Source organism: Gymnodraco acuticeps, unplaced genomic scaffold, assembly GCF_902827175.1.
Source record: "Gymnodraco acuticeps unplaced genomic scaffold, fGymAcu1.1, whole genome shotgun sequence".
Classification (NCBI taxonomy): Eukaryota; Metazoa; Chordata; class Actinopteri; order Perciformes; family Bathydraconidae; genus Gymnodraco; species Gymnodraco acuticeps.
In genome coordinates this window covers 246,839-268,375 of record NW_022990682.1, presented here as the reverse complement: position 1 = coordinate 268,375, position 21,537 = coordinate 246,839, and the positions used below count along the sequence as shown (strand labels likewise).

Below are 21,537 nucleotides of genomic sequence, written 5' to 3'. Positions count from 1 at the left end.
TAAGAGGCTTTGTTTGTGGGGTTATAGATGCAGAGAGGTGGGGGTCTCGAGACAGGAACCCACCAGCACATACACAAGGTCAGAGGTGAAAGGTGGGAGGAGGGCCCATTACAAACCCACCCAAAGGGCAGAAAAATCACAGAAACATATCAAAAGAAAACTGTTTTTATTCCATGTCTACACACCGTCCAGATACTGGAGGTAGCATGTACGCTTCAGAAGCAACGGTTCATCATATACATTCATTTTACACGGGACTGAATTAAATTAAACAACTTTCATTCAGTTAAACAACTGCTTTCAAAGCACAGAAAGATAAAACACGACCCAACATGAGTCATTCGGGACATATTTGTTACACTGCTACTGTGTAAAAAGCATCACTAATGATCATAATTCAGCTATTGGAATGGATAGAGGCAGTCAAAAGCATTATTTGTAACAGAGGCCTCACCAAATGAGTTACTATATGAACTTCAGAGGTTTGTTAAATTGGAGAAATACTATCATTTGCTTTCATGAAAAGAGTTAAATGCATTGATCTCCTTTTATTTGTGTGTCTGTATTAAAAATATGTAGCTTAAACCAGGAGTTAGCTTAGCTTAGCATAAAGACAGGAGGAAACTGTTAGCCTCTTTTTGTCTGAGAGTAAACAAATAAGTTTACTATCGGCTCTAAAGCTCGCATATGACCATGTTATCCAACCATCTTGTGAAAACAAATGAGCGTATTCCCCCAAATTAATTGAAGATGAGCAGAAATAAGACGGCGTAATGATGATATACTTCAGAGAAAAGATAATACTGAATACGGAAAGGATAAGCGTCAGATAAAACCATCAACATTTCCCAGATGCTTTTAGCCTCATTAGGCTGAAAAATAACAAATCATTGTTCCTTCATGTAGTACATTACAAACTGATAACACTTGAGCATGTGAGGAGCACAGAGTAAGTAACACATTCTTTTACCATGGAAAAAGCAGAAATTAAAACAGCAGTCAATTGAATGAATCTCAATCTGTTGGATCAGTTGTTGGTTCAAACTGATATATCTGACCTCTAGTCTCTTTCTCTCGTTACAATGTGTGGCCCTTTGACACCCAACAACAGTCCACAAAGTCAGAGTTCAGGTGTCAAACTAATAAAATGGCAGGCCCTCGTAAAAAAAGTCTGTTTCTCAGACTGCTGTTGGACGTGAGAGATTCTTCCTCCCTGGTGAGCCAGAGGAGGGCAGCAGTGAGACTCCCCTCTGAATTCCTGGATGTCTGCAATGATTTCCTCCTCCTTTAGTGACAAATTGAGTTACACCAGAGATGTATTTGTCCTCCTCCAGCAGTCAGTGTGTCTCTGGGTGAGGGTTAGAGTCACCGAGGGCGGGGGCACCAAGCAGTGTCTGGGTACAGCAGACAATGGACCGACCTGAACCTGAGAATGAGAGGGAAATGAGTGTCACAATGCCTGGAAGCCGCCAACTGCAGATTTCAAAATAAGACTGTGAATACAATTAGCCGTGTGCATGCTATCATACACACACAATGAACAAAGCCAGGAAGCTTGTCATAGTAGTAAAACATACACAACCAGATCGCTTTCATAACGGAGAACATATGTTTTAAAACTAAAGAGTTTCCTGACACTGGGTTTTGTCGATAAACATAAGGTTTGTGATGGATTTTATTCTTTTTCGATTAACCCGTCCATCAATAGGTCAACAGCTTTATCTTATTATCTCCAGCTCTTATATCCACCCTGTAGACAAACTGCCATCCGTGTCAGAAGTAATGACAATCAGCCCAATTCAATACACAATGATACCATTACTGACAAGAGGAACAAGAAAAGAAAGGGGAAGAAAGAAGGGAAGCCGGACAAATAAAAAATAAACACTCTTAATGTCGGGAAGTTTAGAGATAAGATCGGTTTGTGTTTTATCCTTTCCATTGTTGGTTGCCTCTAAAGTCAATGTTGTTCCTCTCAGTGTTCAGAGAGCAGGCTGCTTTTTGTGTTAGACTGACCATCACAGCCTGACATTTACAGGCTCAAACGTTATATTTGCCATCAAAAGAATTAAGCGCAGGTCTGTTTTAAAAGTCAAAACATTGGGACACTTCCTCAGGAGAATAATCACAAATAGAGCTGGAAAATGAATTTATAAATTGTTACGTTGATTGACAGAAGCAAAGATTTTGAAAATCAACTTAATAGGCAAAAATACAAATTAAATTCGAGCTTCTCAATTATGAGGACTTCCTGTTTTTCTTAATATTGAATTTTAGTCGTACAAAACAAGCAATTTGAAACCATCGCCTGGTTTATATAGTCACATTTCTCCAACTTTCTTACACCTTATAGACCAACACAAATATTAAATGAATCATGAAGTGACTGTAAGGTGTTTGTGCTGCACCATTTACTGATATTTTACCTTGTAGGATCTTCATTTATTGAAAACAGTCCGTTCACATTGACTGTGTTTCTGCTGTTTTCCACTGTGCCGTAGCTGAGAGTCACCTGGAGAGGAAAACAGAAACAAGCTGTTAGACAGTCTGCTGATAGGCCAGTATGTTAGTGCAGTGATTCTCAAATGGGGGTACGCGGACCCCTAGGGGTACGTTGGGGTACTGCAGGGGGTACGTGAGATTTAAAAAATAAAAATAAAAAGTTATAAAAAAAATACCATGCATGATTACAAAAATAATCTTAGTACAATAAGTTAAATAGAAAACACAATTGTATATAAAATATTCCTAGAACCACCAAGGGGGTCCTCATATAAACATGTCAAATTTGTGTATTGTATTTTATAGTTTTGCATAATATATAATTGTGTTCATTGGTTTGTTAAACAGATATTACTTCAGTTGAAAAACTCTTTTTTTTTTCATATTATGTTTTTTCATGCATAAAATGAAAATATCCTTAGTTTGTTGTAATGCATGCATGAAGGAGGTAATACATCACTATATTGGAATTATTTCTATAGGCTTTTTCGATCAAAAATGTTCGGGGTAGGTCAGGGGGTACTCTGCTGAGAAAATGTTTCAAAGGGGGTACATGACTGAAAAAAGTTTGAGAAGCACTGTGTTAGTGAGTGTGTGTGTGTATATATATATATATATATATATATATATATATATATATATATGTGTGTGTGTGTGTGTGTGTGTGTGTGGCCTAGCATTAGTATAATTGTGGGGACCTAAATATGTATACACAGTCACGTGTGGGGACTCTCCTCCCTTATGGGGACAAAATGGAGGTCCCCATGAGGGGAATCATTAATTTTAGGGTGAAGACTTGGTTAGGTTTAGGGTTAAGGTAAGGGTAGGGTTAGGTATGTGTTGGTTATGGTTAGGATAAGTCTCCAGGAAATGCATGTAAGTCAATGTAATGTCCCCTGAAGTGATGTATACATGTAGTAGTGTAGTAGTAGTGTGTGTGTGTTTCAAATATTTATTTGTAAATCATTTATTATAAATCACTCCAATTCTGTGTTTTGCATTTAATAATTGTGTGTTCTTCATTTATTAAACGTTAAATACCTGACTATGTCTGACATCAGGAGGAGTCAGTGTGAGGGGAAAACTGATATAATAACGACTGATTTGTTATCAGTCAGTGAATAAACGGAGATCGGCCCAACGGTATGCTGGCTCGGGTCTCATCCTTCAACGAAACACAACGCAGACACGGCTAATCAACGGCGGTCACATGTGTACCTGGTTGTGTATGTCTGACACCAGCCCCAGGTTCTCCAGGTGAGAGTGGAACAGCGCTGAGCGGAGCAGGCGGACCCCCAGCAGCGCCTCCACGATGTACCCCACCGTGCAGTCGTCAGGGAGGCGGATGTGATCTGCCGTCGCCATGAAGGAGCCCTCACTGCACAGGGAAAGAATGTTCAAATCACAAATCAAAACTCACCTCTTCAGAACTGCCTTTAATCTGTAATTAATGTTGTGTTTTATATATTTTAAAGGTCCCCTATTATACTGATTTTCATCAAATATATATAAAACATGTCTCTGAAGTGTTTTTCTCCAAACACCAAACAGATCATTGCAGCATCCCATAATCCCCTCTGTTTCAGCCCTGTTTCTAAAGTGCTGATTCTCTGTCTGTTACTTTAGATGAAAATAAGGAGCCCCTCCCCACGTCCCTCTGAGAGATATTTGGTTACAAAGAACTCAATGGTGCTCTAGGAGGAGATTCAGGTGATAAGGGGTGGGGGGGGGGGGGGGTTTACCTTGGTTGCTGATTGGCTAATGGTTACACAAGCCAAAACATTGTTATGACATCATAAAGTGGCCAAAATCTGATCAGCTCGTTTTCAGACAGGTTTTTATAGAAATGGATCAGGACAAAAAGAGAGACAATCTTTTTTCCTGAAACTTTCAGAGTCTCTTTAGAAAGAGGGGACACATGCTGATGTAGAAAAGACATGAAAAGGGGATTTTGCATAATAGTTGACCTTTAAGTGCGTTGTTTTTATGATTTTTTTACTCTGTTAAGTGTTTCTTGAGCTTCAAGAAAAAAAAGCTATAAATAAAATAAATTATTATTACAAATATAAAAACATAGGAAAGAGGAGATGTTGTGATGTAGCTTAAACATCTTGTGATCATTTATCCAGTGTGTATTTACCTCGCCCAGGGTTTCATCTTGAGTGCGAGGCCGCGGCTCAGACAGAATCCCGCTCCTCCGGTGGCGAACCAGAAACTCACCTGCTTCTGCAAACAAGCATGAGAGAAGGGTCTGTGATCACACTGCTCTGGCATCAGCGAAGGACAAACACATGTCGATCCAACTCTGTGGGCAGCTCCCAAAAACAATGATCATTCTCAACTAACCCGTATTGGTTAGTTCTCATTGTGAAACTTCTGTGTTTTGAATGCACGATTACCCAGAAAATAACAGATGAAGAAGCAGTAGACAAACTTCAATGTCATGCAACTGAAGGTCAAATCTGTTTTTGTGAAAGGAGTCTGGCTCTGACTTCAAAGTGTAGACAGAAGTTAATGGAGAGGGCTGTCTGACAGAAGGTTAAAGCCAGTACACTTAAGCTGAAATGGATTTCTTTTTTTCTTGGCTAAAATATGTTTCGTATTACTTGGGTCAAGCTTCTCTTTAAAGGTGGGGTAGGTAATGTTGGAGAAACCAGCTCGAGTAGCCAGAATTTGAAAATACACAACCGGGAAAAATCTGCCACTTCCTTACAGAGCCCCTCCTCCAACACACATGAACGCGCACATGACCAATGAGGGCACGAGATAAGTTTGTGCCCAGATGGAAGGCTGACAGGCAGGTAGGCCATCCAGTTACTTTAGCCGGGCCGGCTCAGATGATTGGTCGTGCTTTTTACAGTGCCACGGCTTCCACAGAGGATATTTTGTTATGGATTTTTTGTCAAAGCACTTAAGATATTCATTGCTATCGGGATGTTAAGAGCATTCCATGGAATATAACAAAAAGTGTATCTCGAGCCTGTTTCTCAAACTTACCTACCCCACCTTTAAGTGGCAATAGCAATTATTAAAGAAGATTTGACCTTCAGTTGCACAATATTGAAGTTCGTCTACTGCTTCTTCATCTGTTATTTTCAGGGTAATCGTGCATTCAAAACACAGAAGTTTCACAATAAGAACTAACCAATAAGGGTAAGTTTAGATAATTGTTTTTCGGGGCTTTATAGAGAGCATCGACAAGGGGTTCATTTTCCTTTTGAAAACGACGAGAGAAAGGTAAAGCAGCTAAATTATTCCCAATACAGCATGTACTTAAACTGATATTTGGTATGTGGCTTGAATACAGTTTGCTGCTGACCCTATCCGTTTTAGTTCTCCAACCTAACCATGCACACCACCAAATACAACGCTACTTCAAAATCCAACCCATCCCTTTTAGAAGCTTGCAAAATCCCACAGACTGAGATCAATTTGGATGCATATCGGTTATAGTCATGGAGCAGGGAATAAGGTGTGACAGCAGAATATAAAGTGAAATCATTAGCTACTGTCTGAGCATCTGCAAGGTGAATCAAATCATTACCATTTCAGCGGTGCCGAGCTTCTCCGTGGCCTCGATGGGTCGCTCCAGGCTGGGCCGGCCCAGGTAAACGTCCCGAGAGTGACTGAACTGAGACAAGAGCTTCAGCAGGGAGCCCACGTTCACGTAGTTATCATCGTCCACGTGACAGAACCACCTGCAACACATGACAGTTAGTAAAATGCTCAATGAGTGTCAATTTATTTATCGAATTTAAAATATGCATTGCTGCCCCCGCTGGAAAGGTAACTCTTAAAACAACTGCAGGATACTGAACCTTCGTTAAAATGAAGTTAGCCTTCTACAAAAGTATCCCGGAGCCTTACAGCAAACCGTGTTTTGACCACAAATGATTTATGAATACATTGATTTTTTTCCCTGCAGGATTGAATTCATGTTTTGAAATCACATCTACCTATTTTTACACAGATCTACAACATTGCTATTTTTCTGTATTTCGAAGAAGAGAAAGAATAAGAACGTTTCTGAACCCTCCCGCCTCTGGCTTTAGTGACTTGAATAAAAGAGGACTAGGTGTTATTGTGTGTGAGAAGAGTGTCTTCTTACTTCTTGGCAGAGTTGATGAAAGTGTCGTATTCCAGAGCCATTTTACAGGAGAGAGCCTGGCGATTGTGGGCCGCGGAGCAGTTGGTGTTGATCAGGTGATCTCCTGATATCAACGACAAATACAAATGAATAACAAGCCCCGACACAGCATTGGTTAGATCTACAATATGAGATAAATGATGTTTATTTATTGAAGTAGCATACAGATTAAAGACAGCCTAATACATATCCTCGTTACACATGTTTTTCTGCATAGAGTAGTACAATGTGTCAGATAGTGAGAATAATGGCTCATTGCAAGTAAAACAATTCCATGAGATGAGGAAAGGCTTGTTGATAAAACTGAAGTGACTTCCTGCACTTCATGGAAACACATTATTGCAAAGTCAGCAGCCCGGTTCCTGCTTTCCTGCTCACTGACTGCAGATAACACTGTTGCTGCTCAGCAAAACTGCCGTGTGTGTGTATGTGTGTTGCTCACCCATCCTCTTCCTCAGCTCCTCGTCCTCTCCATCAGTGAACACAAACGTCTATGGAAAGAAACACAAACTCCATGTTATTCCAGCAGAAACAAAAACACCATCATGAAAAGGGACTCACTGCTCCACCATCTTTGTTCATGGAGGATTGTTTATGATTTCAGGTGAGACTCCACCTGTTTCCTCAGACACACACACACACACACACACACACACACACACACACACACACACACACACACACACACCACACACACACACACACACACACACACACACACACACACACAACACACACACACACACACACACACACACACACACACACACACACACACACACACACACACACACACACACACACACACACACACACACACACACACACACACACACACACACACACACACACACACACACACACACACACACAACACACACACACACACACACACCACACACACCACACACACACACACACACACACACACACACACACACACACACACACCACACACACACACACACACACACACCACACACACCACACACACACACACACACACACAGCAAATATTGGATGCAAGCCAGAAAAAAGGTAAGGGCCTTGTCTATCAACAGCAGAGCAGCTGTGTGTGTGTGTGTTGAGTGACAGGGTTGAGGGTCACTGCTCACTACTCAGGAAGCCGTATAGACCCCTCAACTTTCCACAGGAAGTAAAACAGCTTGGGTGCAAAAACAGAGCTGCAAAACAGAGCCTTTAAATATTTTTCTTTTTTTGGTATTTCAGAACAATAGAGTGGAAGTGAAACTGCTGAATCCTAGCTCTAATTTTCAGGCTGTTATATCCATATTGGGATAATAGTGGAGGATGTCCTTTTTATACATAGTGCCCTAATTCTAGGATAATGCAGCAGGACATTGGGGGGGGGCAAAACAATATTTGCACCGGGGCCAATCACAACCGTGTTACGCCTAACGTTGTTACTGGTGGAGGACGAGGGGCTGCGTTAGATCATTCGGATCACATCCAACGTGTCGACTGCACATCACAGCGCGTTATTTTGACCCACAGTGGGAACTTCAGCCTCATGCTTTGACTGAAGATGAAGACAGAGGAGCGGCATTTCGCCGACAACTGTAAACAGGCTTGTCTGTTTGAACAACTGGCTCAGTGCAAAGAAGTAGACAGGGTTGAGAGAGAGTGAAGAGAGAGAGAGGTTCCAGGTTGTGTTGAAAATATTCAGGAGAATATTTGTCATTGATCAAATGATAATAAACAAACATTTGCATAAAGCATATTTGTCCACTCATATGTTGATAAGAGTATTAACAACTTGAAAAATATTCCTCATTCCTCAAGCTACATTTAGAACAGACACAACATTTGCAATTAATCGCGATTAACTATGGACATCATGCGATTAATCGCGATAAAATATTTTAATCGACTGCCCTAGTTTAGATATATCTGAGACCTATGCTATTGCCTAAAAATAGCATGATAGGCGACCTTTAAGTTAAGACTTTGCTGAATTGGGCAATTAAAGATAAATGTTCTTAGAACAATGGCTGTAAGCGTCCTTGAAGTCTCTAAAATGTTCACTTTTGTAATTGATGCCAAGTGGACCTCGACCTGCACGCCAACAGATGATACTTAATGAGATGCTGCAGTGCAGCCTGGCACAGCTTCAGCGGGAAAGATGCCAAGAGTCCACTAACCTTTCTGCAGTATATCTTAATCGACTGCAAAGGACTTTATGCCAAATAAAAAAACATGATGACTTTGTTTGTGTTGACTGGCCTTATTACTCTGTCGTCTAAAAGGTCGGCAATTTATTCATTATTTCATGCAAACACACTCAACTTAAAAATGAGCACTTTAGCCTCACCCCATGTCAAACGCAGTCACACCAAATCACTCTATAAGTGTCTCTTACGAAAAGGCAAGAAAATGATGTTTAATTTAGGCTCCATGTACCTGCAAAAAGGAACTATGGACTGTGCTTCTCTTTAAAGTTTTAAAATCTATTATTGCTTGGTTTTTCTCCTCATGTGCGCTCCGTGCTCTTCTCTTGTTATGTATGTCTGTCATGTTTTGAGAACTTCTTTTATGGGTTGTCACATGTCCTTGGGTGTCTTGTTAGACTCTTCCAAACAAAATGCAATCATATTTTTATTATACAACTCCTGGCGGTAAATCTTACACCTATTAGGTAAATATTGCTTTACATTGAGTAGTAATCATGTGTCAAACAAACGTCTACAGTCAACCTTAATCCGTCTTAAAGGGATTGATAATATCAATAAGTCTGCAACAGGAGAGGGACAAAAACAATAAAAAGAATCTCTACACTTTCTATCATTCCTGAAGAACGTAGGAAAATCCCCAGAGGGATTCCCATCTGCAACCCTCCTGCCATGCAGCACAAATTAAATAATAAATCTTTGTACCGCTGCCTGTGGTAGAGAGAGAAAAACATCTCTGCGTGTCCAGCCAGCTGTGAGTTTTCGTCAGTCAGTTTTCCACTCTTAAGCCTCTAGAGAGCTTGTGAGTGTGTGCAGCAGTAGTGTGTGTTGGGAGGAGGAGGGTCGGGGGTCACAGTGAAGAGAAAATGTGGATTTTAAGAGAAGGGGGGGTTGGTGGTTGTAGGAGTTTTACAACACAGGAAATAGTGATCACAACAACAACAGCCACTAAGGCAGGGGGAGAAAGTGGTGTCTTTGTGTGTGTTTACTCTTTTTTTAACTTCCCGTGAGAAATCTGCTGGGTTCCCAGGGCATGAGAAGGTACGCCGTGTGCATCTGTGTGTGTTTCCATTACTCAGCAGTCTTACAGTATAGAGGTGTGTCTGGGAAGCAGGAGTTACACACACACCTGAGCGTGAGAGCGGGGCAGGAATGCGCCAGGCGAATCAGCTGATTTCTCCAACATAAGCTCTATTTACATGTCAACAGTCTCTGTGCAGCATGGGATGAGACTGCAACGACTCCTCATTCAAACACTGAGGTTTGAATGGAAATCCGAGCGACCGCTGTTCGCTCCACAGTCCTGCCTGCCTTCGATTAGGAGCTTTGAAGCCGCTGGGTGCAGTCTACCACAGCCTCATGTGTGGTACAGCAACAGATTGACTCACTCACCACTGTGATGCAGAGCTAAACTGTAGGGTTTGATTTTAAATATTTATCTGTGAGACTGATTAGCCCTCCTTTAAAGTCATCTTTCAATGATCCAGATCACAGGACTGATGGTGTAATCATGAGGAAAGATGGTTTCTAGTATCAGTGAAGGAAGATTCATTCAGATGTAGAGCTGCAATCATTAGACAATTAACCAGAAGCTATAGTTTTGGTTCATAGTTTTTCAAGCAAAAACATATATAGTTTCTAGCTTCCCATTATCAATATGTTGTTTCCTTACTTTTCTATGATAGTAAAGCTGATATCTTTCGGTTTTACGTTGTTGCTTGGATTAAAAAAAATACATCTTAAGACAACAGAACTTGGGACAGGCGTTTGTCTCCTATTCAAAGTAATTATTCCAAAAAACAATCAGTAGATTCTGCCCAAGGCGTTGAACCCAATACTAAAAGCTTTAGGCCAAACATATCAACTATCTAAGGCTAGTGGTTTAAACATCACACAACTTCCCCTAAATGTAGTGAAGAAGACGTGGAAAAGTAACTTAAACTTGTGTTTCGTTTCATTCTATCTCTAAAGTTGCAAACCCTTTTGAAAATGAACTTCATTGGCTTTGTCTGCTATTTTTAAAGCCATGACATCTCAGTTTTTCTTGATGTTTGAAGCCGTTTTTCATTACGCAGTGAATCTGTGCATGTCGACGACAGTCTAAACAACAACTGAACAATTGTTTTTATTCCCAACTCTGCAAACAACTCAGCATCTCATTGAAACTACTTAATGCAATCCAGGCTTCATCCATCTCTCCTCTTCACACCCCCCCCACTTGTATAATGTCAACACGTTAGCAGCCCTGTGGTTGGCCTGTTAGCTCCTCACTTCTCCTCTCATACATTACAAAGGCCTCTCACTTTTACAATGCTCTGGCAGCGGGATCAAAGGGCCTGCAGACACCGGCACATTACAGGGGGTTTATAACTCACTCGCAATGGCAGCAGGAGATTTGGGAAACCTTTATAAATTCCCTTGATATAGGAACTATTTACACAGGACCACACTTAAAGCCAGATCATGTGCATCTGATCTTGTCAAATATTAAAACTGCACCAGCTGATAAACCACATAAACACAGGATTTAAAGTCTACTAGTAGTAAACAGTAGAAAAAGACTATCTGGTCTCCTTTTGTGTGACTGATTTGCACCAAATTGCATGATAAAGGCTAATGAATATTCACTTTCTGAATGGTTTTCACCCACATTAACACAGAGAGTATAGTAGTTTACCTCTCTGCTGGTTTCTAACAGCTTTAATAGTTTATTGTTGAGCAAAAGTCTCTTTTCTACATTTTGGTGTAGTCTATTTTTATATAACGTATGCTATCTCAAGTTTTCCTGTATACAATTCAAAAGTATTGTTTACAATGACAGGTAATATAAGTGGTTAAATGACACTAAGTACTTAAACTACTGGGTGTTGTAATGAAGTATTATTTTGACAAACTTTTTCTTTCATTTACTTTACATTTTATGAACATTTACTTCACTACATTTTTAGAAGTAAAGTTGTCATTGTAACTCAACTAGGTTTATTTAAATCTCATTACTAGCTACTTTGTACTTATTCTATATGATCTGATTTAGTATTTTACAACTACAGTATTTTTATAACCTAAATACATTTGACTCAACCTTGACAAACCACAACTTTAAAATCATATGAAATGTATTTGTTTAAACAGATGAATAGTAGTCTATTGCACATTATGCTGTAAAGAAAAGAAAAGAAAAGATCCATGCTGGATTCTAAATACTTTTGCTTTTGATACCTGTACTTAGAGGACATTTTCAGCTCAGAACATTTCCTTGGGGTTTTTAAAGACCATAATATTTCTACTTGTAGGCCTATATGATCATCAGAGTACTTCTTCCACAGCTGGGTATCAGATTCTGTCTCACCTGTTGCATGTTTCTGGAGATCCAGGTGTCCAGCAGCAGCTCCAGTCTCTGCCGGTGATACCTCCCTGTGGTTTTCACCGCTATGAACAGGTCCTCCGGGGAGAGAGGCTCCACCGGCCCGGGGGGAGCGCTTCTCCTCGGAGGCGGGCTTATAGCTCTCCTTTCCCGGGTAAGTTTCCTGAAATACGCCGAGAAAACTTTCCCGCTCGTCGCTGCAGCCCCAGGCTCCACCGGGTCTCCGCTGCCCGGTTGTCCGACCGAAAGCACCAGCATCCCGGTCACCAGCAGGCAGGACACCGCGGTGACAGCAGCGGGACTCACGGAGCTTCTGGATCCGGCTCCGGGTTTCCACATTGTGACACTTTGGACGGCTTCTTTCATAAAATCTGAAAACTCCTTTTTACAACATCTCCACTGAGCAGACTGAAGTGTCAGCCACTGTGCGGCTCTCCTTCTGTGTTTGACCTCCAGCTGTGTGACTCTCTCTTAACTCCTCCAGTGGGAAGGACCGGGCCACGGTGAACCAATGGCCGGTTTGAGCGCTCGGTGTGGGCGGGGTTAAGCTGCAGAGAGGCGGTGAGACTCTGGATGAACATCTACATAGCAGCAGAGACTGATTCCAGGAAACAAGCATTCTTACTTCTTAAATTAGTTTTCCAAACAGATGTAAGACATTACATTGCAGGAAGAAGACTAAAGACATTAAGACGACACACTTAATAAAATAAGCTGGATAAAGTGTAGCCTATGTGGCACATGCTAAAATAAAAACAACGTCAAGAGAAGGCCAAATAAAACAAGAAAGATACAGATGTATTGTCACAAATGGGTTTTAAGCAGCATAGACAAGAAAGGTTGATCTACTGTTCCTTTTATCCAGATGTTAAAAAGTGCTTTGCAGGAAGAATAACAAATGAGACAATGGAAAGGCTACGGTGTATAGCCTATATTCCTGATAGTAAATTACAAAAATCAAGAAAAGGCCAATGACAACAGTATATATTTAGATTTATTGTCAGAAACAATTGTCTTTCATGCAGTTTAACATGAGGTGTCAGATTTCAGCTTTGACCTTGGAGCCTCAGGACTGCTTAAATACTCACTTTCTCTTTCATTATGTGGAAATACCTGCAAGGAACTTATTTTATGGTGGTATTTTATCATATGACTATTTAAAGATGTGTTTTTTACTTTATTTTGGGGTTTAGTCCTGATAAAAGCATGTGTTTGGTCGTGATGGTTTAGAAAATACATGTTTAAGGGGACAAAAAACAAATGTTTGATGTTGTTTTGGTCTTACTCAGGTTTTTGTGTGTGTGTTGGTCTTTAAAAGGCTTAAAAGTGAATTAGAGAAAGCTATAACCATAGACATTTCTTGTTTTTAGAGGAAACACAGATGTAATAGTTGCCCCTTTACTACTGATGCACACACAACCTTAATGATACAAGGATTAAAATATGAATGCTATTGCATTTTTTTCATATGCAAGTTAACACAAAGCATAATTCAGCACATTACAGCTGTTTGTGGTCACTGAATGAAAGCTGAAGTTTTCCTCGCTGCCTTGAGTTCCTCTCTGTGTGAGCCTGGCGATCATTCTCGAATTGGACAGATGTTGAAGACGACCGTGACATCGGAGTGTGTGTAGTGCTGCCAAGTAAACACACACACACACACACACACACACACACACCACACACACACACACACACACACACACACACACACACACACACACACACACTCAGAAGACAGACGTGCCAAGCATCCGTGTTGCCAGATCCACCAACCATCTGAGGAATGTTTCCTCTCTAATAATGTGCAGTTTGTCTGTGCTGCATAATCTGTTCTGATCCCTCAAGCAAAGTCAGTATTACATTACATTTTAAGAATCTCTGAACCCGAAGCAGAATGGACATCAGTGCTGGGAGTGTGAAGGTTTGTTTGTTTTATGGTGTATATAAATTGACCTTGAGCGAGGGTGGAGTAGTCCTAAAAATGATACTGACCTTTCGGAGAAGTGAAAGTGAGAAGTGAAACAACTCCATGTGTTGATGGAGACCATGCATGGCAGGCACATGGTTAGCTATTATCAACACTGTCATAGTAAAACTCTTTAGATTTTGTTTTGCAAGAGGAAATGTCCATACTTGTTTATTCAGTATATGTATGTTAATGTTCTGTGAAATACCATAACAAGAAGTATACTGATATCATGAGATAAAACATGACTTCACATCCTGTAGCTCATCACCATTAAGATAGACATCTTACCAAGAACTCTTTGACTGAATGTAAAGTTAACCGGGAAACACAGTTAGCTTATTTCTAAACTTCCTCTTCTGTATCACACGAAACTAACACTTCTCAGTTCTCACTACTGACACTCAACATGTACCATTATGACTCAGCCACGATGATCTTTGCCCTTAAACTGTTTGGATTGATGGGAAATGCATTTGTTTTTTGTCAGGGGAACTGCTATCTCACACAATCATCAGCTACATCAGTCATCATCCTGTTGAGCAATATTTATCTTCAGGTCACAGTAAAGTCTTCTGCAACATCATCTGCAAAGCATCTGGACATACATGCAGGCCTACACAGATACACGTAAGTTAAAATGCCTTGTTTTACCCATTGATTAGAGTGCTGCTTCTTCTTGTAGTGGCACATTTTATAACAGCATATACAGCGGATTTAAAGTTTGACCATGGTACCTTAATCTAAACGCTAACTTTAGCATAACATTATCTTAATGACACATATGCTAACATGCTGATGTCTGATGCTGCATGTGCAACGTTTATTTTTTACAATTTATTAATAGAAACACAATGGTGGAATGTAACTGAGTACATTTACTCAAGTACTGAACTTAAGAGTAATTTAAGCAAACTTTTAATTGAACTCCACTTAATTTATATGTAATATTTGTACTTTGTCACACACTACATTACTTTATTTAAACAAATTATATAACATCTGTTGCATTGACAAACTTTAACATCAAAGTGCTCTTACTCAGTGAGAACAAATAAAATGTTTTATTATAACATTCTGAATTATGAAAAGTAGCAAAACTCAAAATATGTTTCATTATTAGTACTTTTTATACATTAAGTGTATTTTACTGACAATATTTAAACATTATACACATTATTACGTCATTTTTAATTCAGGGCTTTTGCTTTAATGGAGTGTTTCTAGTCTTTGACATTTCTACCTGCAACAACATCAATTGAAGCACTTACTACTGTAGCATCAATACTGCTGACACTTCCTCTTCTTCAACACGTTAGCATATTTTGATTCTGCTATTCTTATCACACATGCAGATTTCCTGTGCAACATCTCGAGGAAACGCTGCCGATACCGTAAAGAAACAGACACATGTTGAGAGAATTAGCGAGAGAAAAGCAAAGCCAGACCTCCCTATATTCCCTCTTCTGTGTGTCTTTGTCATGAAAACAAATCATTATTCCTTCTCTTCAAAGATGAGAGCCGCTTACTGCCTTGACTTTCATCCCAATGGAGATCCTGTACAGTCCAACAGCTGAACTGCACATGCACTCACACACCAGTCCCACTCTTATGATGGCTTTAATTTCCTCTCAGCTCAGTGTGAGTGTGTATCTGGAGAATGTTGTGGTTGTTGAAGAGACATGGATTGAAGAATCTCTATTTAGAGTCCGAAGATGCGTGTGTGTGTGTGTGTGTGTGTGTGTGTGTGTGTGTGCGTGTGCAGCTCTGTTTTCTTTTTGTCCATGAGCATAATATGTGTGTGAGATATGTGCAACAGTAACATACAACGACAGTCAAGCTCATTTCCCCCCTGAGCTTAATCCCTCTCTCTTTGATTTCTGCAACTCAAATCTCCCCTTCATCTTGCTGTCAATATGTTGCAGGATTCATAGTGCAAGGTCACAATTTTCCAAACTCTGAAGTTGGGATTTTTCCTCTGGCTTTCTCCGAAACTGCACGAACAGAGAAGAAGAAAAAAAACACATTCTTGAGTTTTTACAAGTCCGTTTCATCTCCACATTTATATGAAAGGAAGATCGATTGCTCTTTAAATGTGGTTATTCCCGTGAAAAGAGAGAAACTGCAGAGCTTTGTGATTGCGAATGGGAAGCAGAACAAACAACAGGGACGTTTTCTTCCTTTCTTCTTGCCAGAGCGAGGATGGCTCTCAGACCACATCCAGAGGAGAGGAGGATGCAGTGGTGAGGGGGGGGAGGCAAGTGATCGGGGTTGGGGGGAGAGAGGAAGAGGAGGGGGAGAAAGATATGTCATAGGTTGCAGTCTGGGACAGAGCTTTGTGGCGGTCGTGGCGTCAGTTACGATTTCAGGGGATTATCGTTCACAATCTGATATTGATTAAAGCCCCCCCCCCCCCAAAAAACATGAGGACGAGAATCAGGAAACAATTCATCTGCTTGTGTACTTGTGTGTGTGTGTGTGTGTGTGTGTGTGTGTGTGTGTGTGTGTGTGTGTGTGTGTGTGTGTGTGTGTGTGTGTGTGTGTGTGTGCATGTGTGTGCGTGTGTGTGTGAGAATACTTCACCAAACATTTCGTTTTTTTGTAGGCTTGAAAGGGTGTTACTTGTTGTTTGCTATATCACTTGTGATAAAGACTTACAGTAAATCTGCACATTCCTCTGACAATTTAGCATATTTCCGCAACATTTCTTCATGTTTAATAATAGTATTTTGAACAGTCATAATATGATACAATACCAATACCTCCACGTAAGAGAAAAACATAGCAAAAACCACAAAACACGCTGCACGTTAAAACCTAAGAAACGTATTCTGAAAAATCAAGGAACATTCCCAAAACCTCAATAGAAACTTCTCAAAATGCTCCTGCAGCATAATTCTCCACTCTTGATTCCAATTGTAAAGCCTCAGACCTCTATAGATGCCAAACCGTTTGAGACATACTTTTATTTACTTTCTTTCCAAGGGATCAGACGGTTGATTTTCATCCTATGCCAGGTACAAGTGGAGAATTGAACCAAGCCAAGCATGAAGCCAAACTAAAGAACCACATGAGGAATACCTTGAGTGCACTTGAGGCCATGATAATACTGTCGGTAACTTTAAAAGAATTGCTTGACATTGATTGAAATACACCACTTACTTTATTGCTTTCTTGCCAAGGGTTGGATGAGAAGATTGAAATCACTCACATATCTGCTAAATATGAAGTTATGGCAGCAGCTCGATGCACAAAGCAGGGACGTGCACAGACATTTGGACAGAAAGAAAGAGTACAAGATTACCATTTAACAGAAAGCCTGCTCAAGGACAGCCAAATGAGAACAATCTGGATGGATTTTTTAAATGTATTCTTTCATTTTTCTACTTCACTTCATCCTGATCTTTTTCCTTGATTATTTCCAGCCTCTCACTTTTGTTCGGCACTTTCATTATCTCATCCTGTGTCTGCGGCTCACCCTCTCTCTGATTCAGTGCCATCTTAGGTACTTTCCGCTGCAAACCAGAGGAGTGTGTGGTCGTGCCAAAAGGTTTCTCCTGCTCACTGCTTGAGTAGTCGCCTGCTTTCATGCTGTAATGCAATTAAAACCACATTAACAGTGACATATGTGTGTGTGTGTGTGTGTGTGTGTGTGTGTGTGTGTGTGTGTGTGTGTGTGTGTGTGTGTGTGTGCGTGTGTGTGTGTGTGTTTCTAATCCATCTGAGACCTTCTGTTTCTTCTCCTGAACAAATTAACCAGACATGAAACATTTCCTTTTGCTATATTGAAAATGTCCAACGTCTGTGTGGGTGTTCCTGTGTGTGTGTGTGTGTGTGTGTGTGTGTGTGTGTGTGTGTGTGTGTGTGGTGTGTGTGTGTGTGTGTGTGTGTGTGTGTGTGTGTGTGTGGTGTGTGTGTGTGTGTGTGTGTGTGTGTGTGTGTGTGTGTGTGTGTGTGGTGTGTGTGTGTGTGGTAGCTCCAACAAGAGGTCTTGTCAACTTAACAAGGATTGTACAGTCATGTGCTTCTCATTAAAATAGTTCTCAGAGTTTTGGACAAAAGGACTGATACAAGAATATTTTGAAGAAAACTATTGATGTGTTTGTGTGTGTCTCTCTCTCTCTGTGTGTGTGTTTGTGTGTTTTGTGTGTGTGTGTGGTCTTGTCTTACTGTTGGTTAAGGTCCTAATGATCAGCTATAATAAACTTGTCAATAATATCTATAGAGTAGTAACTTAAGCCTGTTTCTGCTGCTGATAATGTTAAATGGTGATGATGATGATGATGATTACAAAACGTCACACAAGTTCCCAGATGAAGGTCAAATAAAAAAGCGAGTCCTAATCTTATGAGTGATCGAAAACAGGAATAGCTACTTACGTAAAGCTGATTAACTTGGACCATGTGAGTCTATAAAATGATATCGCACATACCACCCAGTGTGTATGTGTGTGTGTGTGTGTGTGTGTGTGTGTGTGTGTGTGTGTGTGTGTGTCAAAGGCACCTCTCAGGAGCAGTTGCAGACAGTGTGATCCGCGGGGAATTGAAGCGCAGAATCCCTGATCACAAGATTTCACAGCAGTAAACTTAATGAGTGCTGTGGACAATGAGTGTGTTACACTGCGGGTTAGTCTGTGTGTGTGTGTGTGTGTGTGTGTGTGTGTGTGTGTGTGTGTGTGTGTGTGTGTGTGTGTGTGTGTGTGTGTGTGTGTGTGTGTGTGTGTGTCTGTCTGTTTGAAAGACAAAGCTAAATGGAGGTGAATGGTGTGTTATAGAGTTAGTTGACTAAAAAAGTGTACGAGATGTACTGATTAACCTGTTACGATCTGTCTGTGTTGTGTTTTGTCTTTTTCTGTCTTTGGTTTCCTGTTTTATTTTTGAAAAGTGTTCACCTCCTGTTTTGCCTGTTGCTTTCTGTCTGTTTTCCCTCCCTGATTACCCGATTGTGTTCACCTGGTGCCCCTGTGTTTTCTCCTTCCTCCTCACCTGTCTCTTGTTTGTTTGATTAGTCATGTGTGCATTTAGGTTCTGTGTTTTCTGTTAGTCTTTGTTAGTTCCTTGTTGTTGTTTGACGTTGTTCACGGGGAAGAGTTCTGTTTGTTTCTTTATAGCCTTGAAATAAAGGTGCTTTTTCTGAGAAATCTGCATCTGGGTCCTGCCGGCTTCGCTCATCCCTGACAGAAGGAACTAACCAAATATGGGCCCAGCAGATCCTTTTTAGCAGGAATTATTGGATTTTTCCTTTTTTTTTGGCTAACTGCTCTGATCGATGGAGGGGAGCGTCTGGGGTTCAGCAGCGAGAGGCAGCTCTGGCAGAGGCGCGCCAGATGGCTACGGAGAAGACAGACTTAGTGAAATTCTTACCTGGCTGGATTTTGGATTTCCTCTCGGTGTGTTATCCCCTGCCTGCTAGCCCCAGCCATGCTGGCTCCCTGCCTCCCAATTCCCATTATGACACCACACGCATCGGTGTGTTCCGTCTGGAGTCAACCCTTGCTTCGGCCCCAGCAGCCATGGTTCCAGCCCCAGTTCTGGGCCCAGCAGCCATGGTTCCGGCTCCAGTACAGGCCCCAGCAGCCATGGTTCCGGCCCCAGTTCTGGCCCCAGCAGCCATGGTTCCAGCCCCAGTACAGGCCCCAGCAGCCATGGTTTCAGCCCCAGTTCTGGCACCAGCAGCCATGGTTCCGGCCCCAGTTCTGGCCCCAGCAGCCATGGTTCCAGCCCCAGTACAGGCCCCAGCAGCCATGGTTCCAGCCCCAGTTCTGGCCCCAGCAGCCATGGTTCCGGCCCCAGTTCTGGCCCCAGCAGCCATGGTTCCGGTCCCAGTACAGGCCCCAGCAGCCATGGTTCCGGCCCCAGTTCTGGCCCCAGCAGCCATGGTTCCGGCCCCAGTTTTGGCCCCAGCAGCCATGGTTCCAGCCCCAGTTCTGGCACCAGCAGCCATGGTTCCAGCCCCAGTTCTCGCCCCAGCAGCCATGGTTCCAGCCTCAGTCCTGGCCCCAGCAGCCATGGTTTAGACTCCAGCCCCTCGTCTCCGGCCGACGCCAGCTCCCCGTGTCCTGTCGGCGTACCGGCCGACGCCAGCCCCCCGTGTTCTGTTGGCGAACCGACCATCTCAAGTCTCCTCTCAAGTCCCCTCTCAAGCCACAACTCCCTCTCGAGTCCCCTCTCAAGTTCCCTCTCGAGTCTCCTTTCAAGTCACCTCTCAAGTTCCCCCTCGAGTCCCCTCTCAAGTCACCCCTCGAGTTCCCTCTCGAGTCTCCTCTCAAGTCACCTCTCGAGTCCCCCCCCCCCCCGAGTCCCCCCTCGAGTCCCCTCTCAAGTCACCCCTCGAGTTCCCTCTCAAGTCTCCTCTCGAGTTCCCTCTCAAGCCTCCTTTCAAGTCACCTCTCTAAGTAACCTCTCGAGTCCACTCTCGAGTCCCCTCTCCAGTCCCCTCTCGAGTTCCCTTCTCAAGTCCCTCGTCTAGTCACTCCTCTAGTCCCTCCTCAGTTCCCCTCTCGATTCCCTCCTCGGTTCCCCTCTCGAGTCCCTCCTCGGTTCCCCTCTCGAGTCCCCTCCTCGGTTCCCCTCTCGAGTCCCCTCCTCGGTTCCCCTCTCGAGTCCCCTCCTCGGTTCCCCTCTCGAGTCCCCTCCTCGGTTCCCCTCTCGAGTCCCCTCTCTAGTTCCCCCTTGGTTCCCCTCTCGAGTCTCCTCTCGAGTCCCCTCTCGAGTCACGTCTCAAGTCCCTACCCAATGTCCTGGTCCGTTGTAGGTTCCGCTGGGGGTCCTGCCAACTCCATGTCCTGTCCCGTTGGAGGCCCCGCCGACTACTCCTCTGCCGGGGGTCTTGCCAACCCTATGTCCTGTTCCGTTGGAGGCCCCGCCGACTACTCCTCTGCCGGGGGTCCTGCCAACCCTATGTCCTGTGCCGTTGGAGGTTCCGCTGGGGTTCCTGCCAGCTCCATGTCCTGTCCCATTGGGGGTCCCGTCGACTACTCTCCTGCCGGGGGTCCTGCCAACCCTGTGTCCTGTCCCGTTGGGGGTCCCGCTGACGACTCTTCTGCCGGGGGTTCTGCCAACCCTATGTCCTGTGCCGTTGGAGGTTCAGCTGGGGGTCCTGCCAACTTTATGTCCTGTCCCGTTGGGGGTCCCGCCGACTACTCTCCTGCCGGGGTTCCTGCCAACCCTATGTCCTGTGCCGTTGGAGGTCCCGCCGACTACTCTCCTGCCGGGAGTCCTGCCAACCCTGTGTCCTGTCCCGTTGGGGGTCCCGCCGCCGACTCTTCTGCCGGGGGTCCTGCCAATCCCATGTCTTGTTCCGTTGGAGGTCCCGCAGTCAACTGTCTCGCCGGGGGTCCTGCCAACTCCTGGTCCTCTTCCGTGGG

The 21,537-nt window shown here is 42.8% G+C and overlaps 1 protein-coding gene across 1 annotated transcript; it reads right to left on the bottom strand.

The window, feature by feature from the left end:
- Window positions 1-149: 149 nt before the first annotated feature.
- LOC117555343 (beta-1,3-N-acetylglucosaminyltransferase lunatic fringe-like) lies at window positions 150-12,660 on the bottom strand. The gene is made up of 8 exons (XM_034230206.1): window positions 12,188-12,660; window positions 7,092-7,140; window positions 6,611-6,713; window positions 6,047-6,200; window positions 4,643-4,728; window positions 3,721-3,880; window positions 2,427-2,512; window positions 150-1,426 (listed from the first exon to the last, which is right to left on the bottom strand). The coding sequence occupies exons 1-8, from the start codon at window positions 12,566-12,568 to the stop codon at window positions 1,366-1,368; spliced, it is 1,080 nt and encodes a 359-aa protein (XP_034086097.1). The 5' UTR covers window positions 12,569-12,660; the 3' UTR covers window positions 150-1,365.
- Window positions 12,661-21,537: the final 8,877 nt, after the last annotated feature.

Coding starts and splice junctions, on each gene's coding strand:
- LOC117555343 (XM_034230206.1), bottom strand. CDS start 12,568: ATGAAAGAAGCCGTCCAAAGTGTCACAATGTGGAAACCCGGAGCCGGA. Junction 7,141..12,187: donor TCTCCAGAAACATGCAACAG/GTGAGACAGAAT, acceptor TTCTTTCCATAG/ACGTTTGTGTTCACTGATGG. Junction 2,513..3,720: donor TGTCAGACATACACAACCAG/GTACACATGTGA, acceptor TTTCCTCTCCAG/GTGACTCTCAGCTACGGCAC.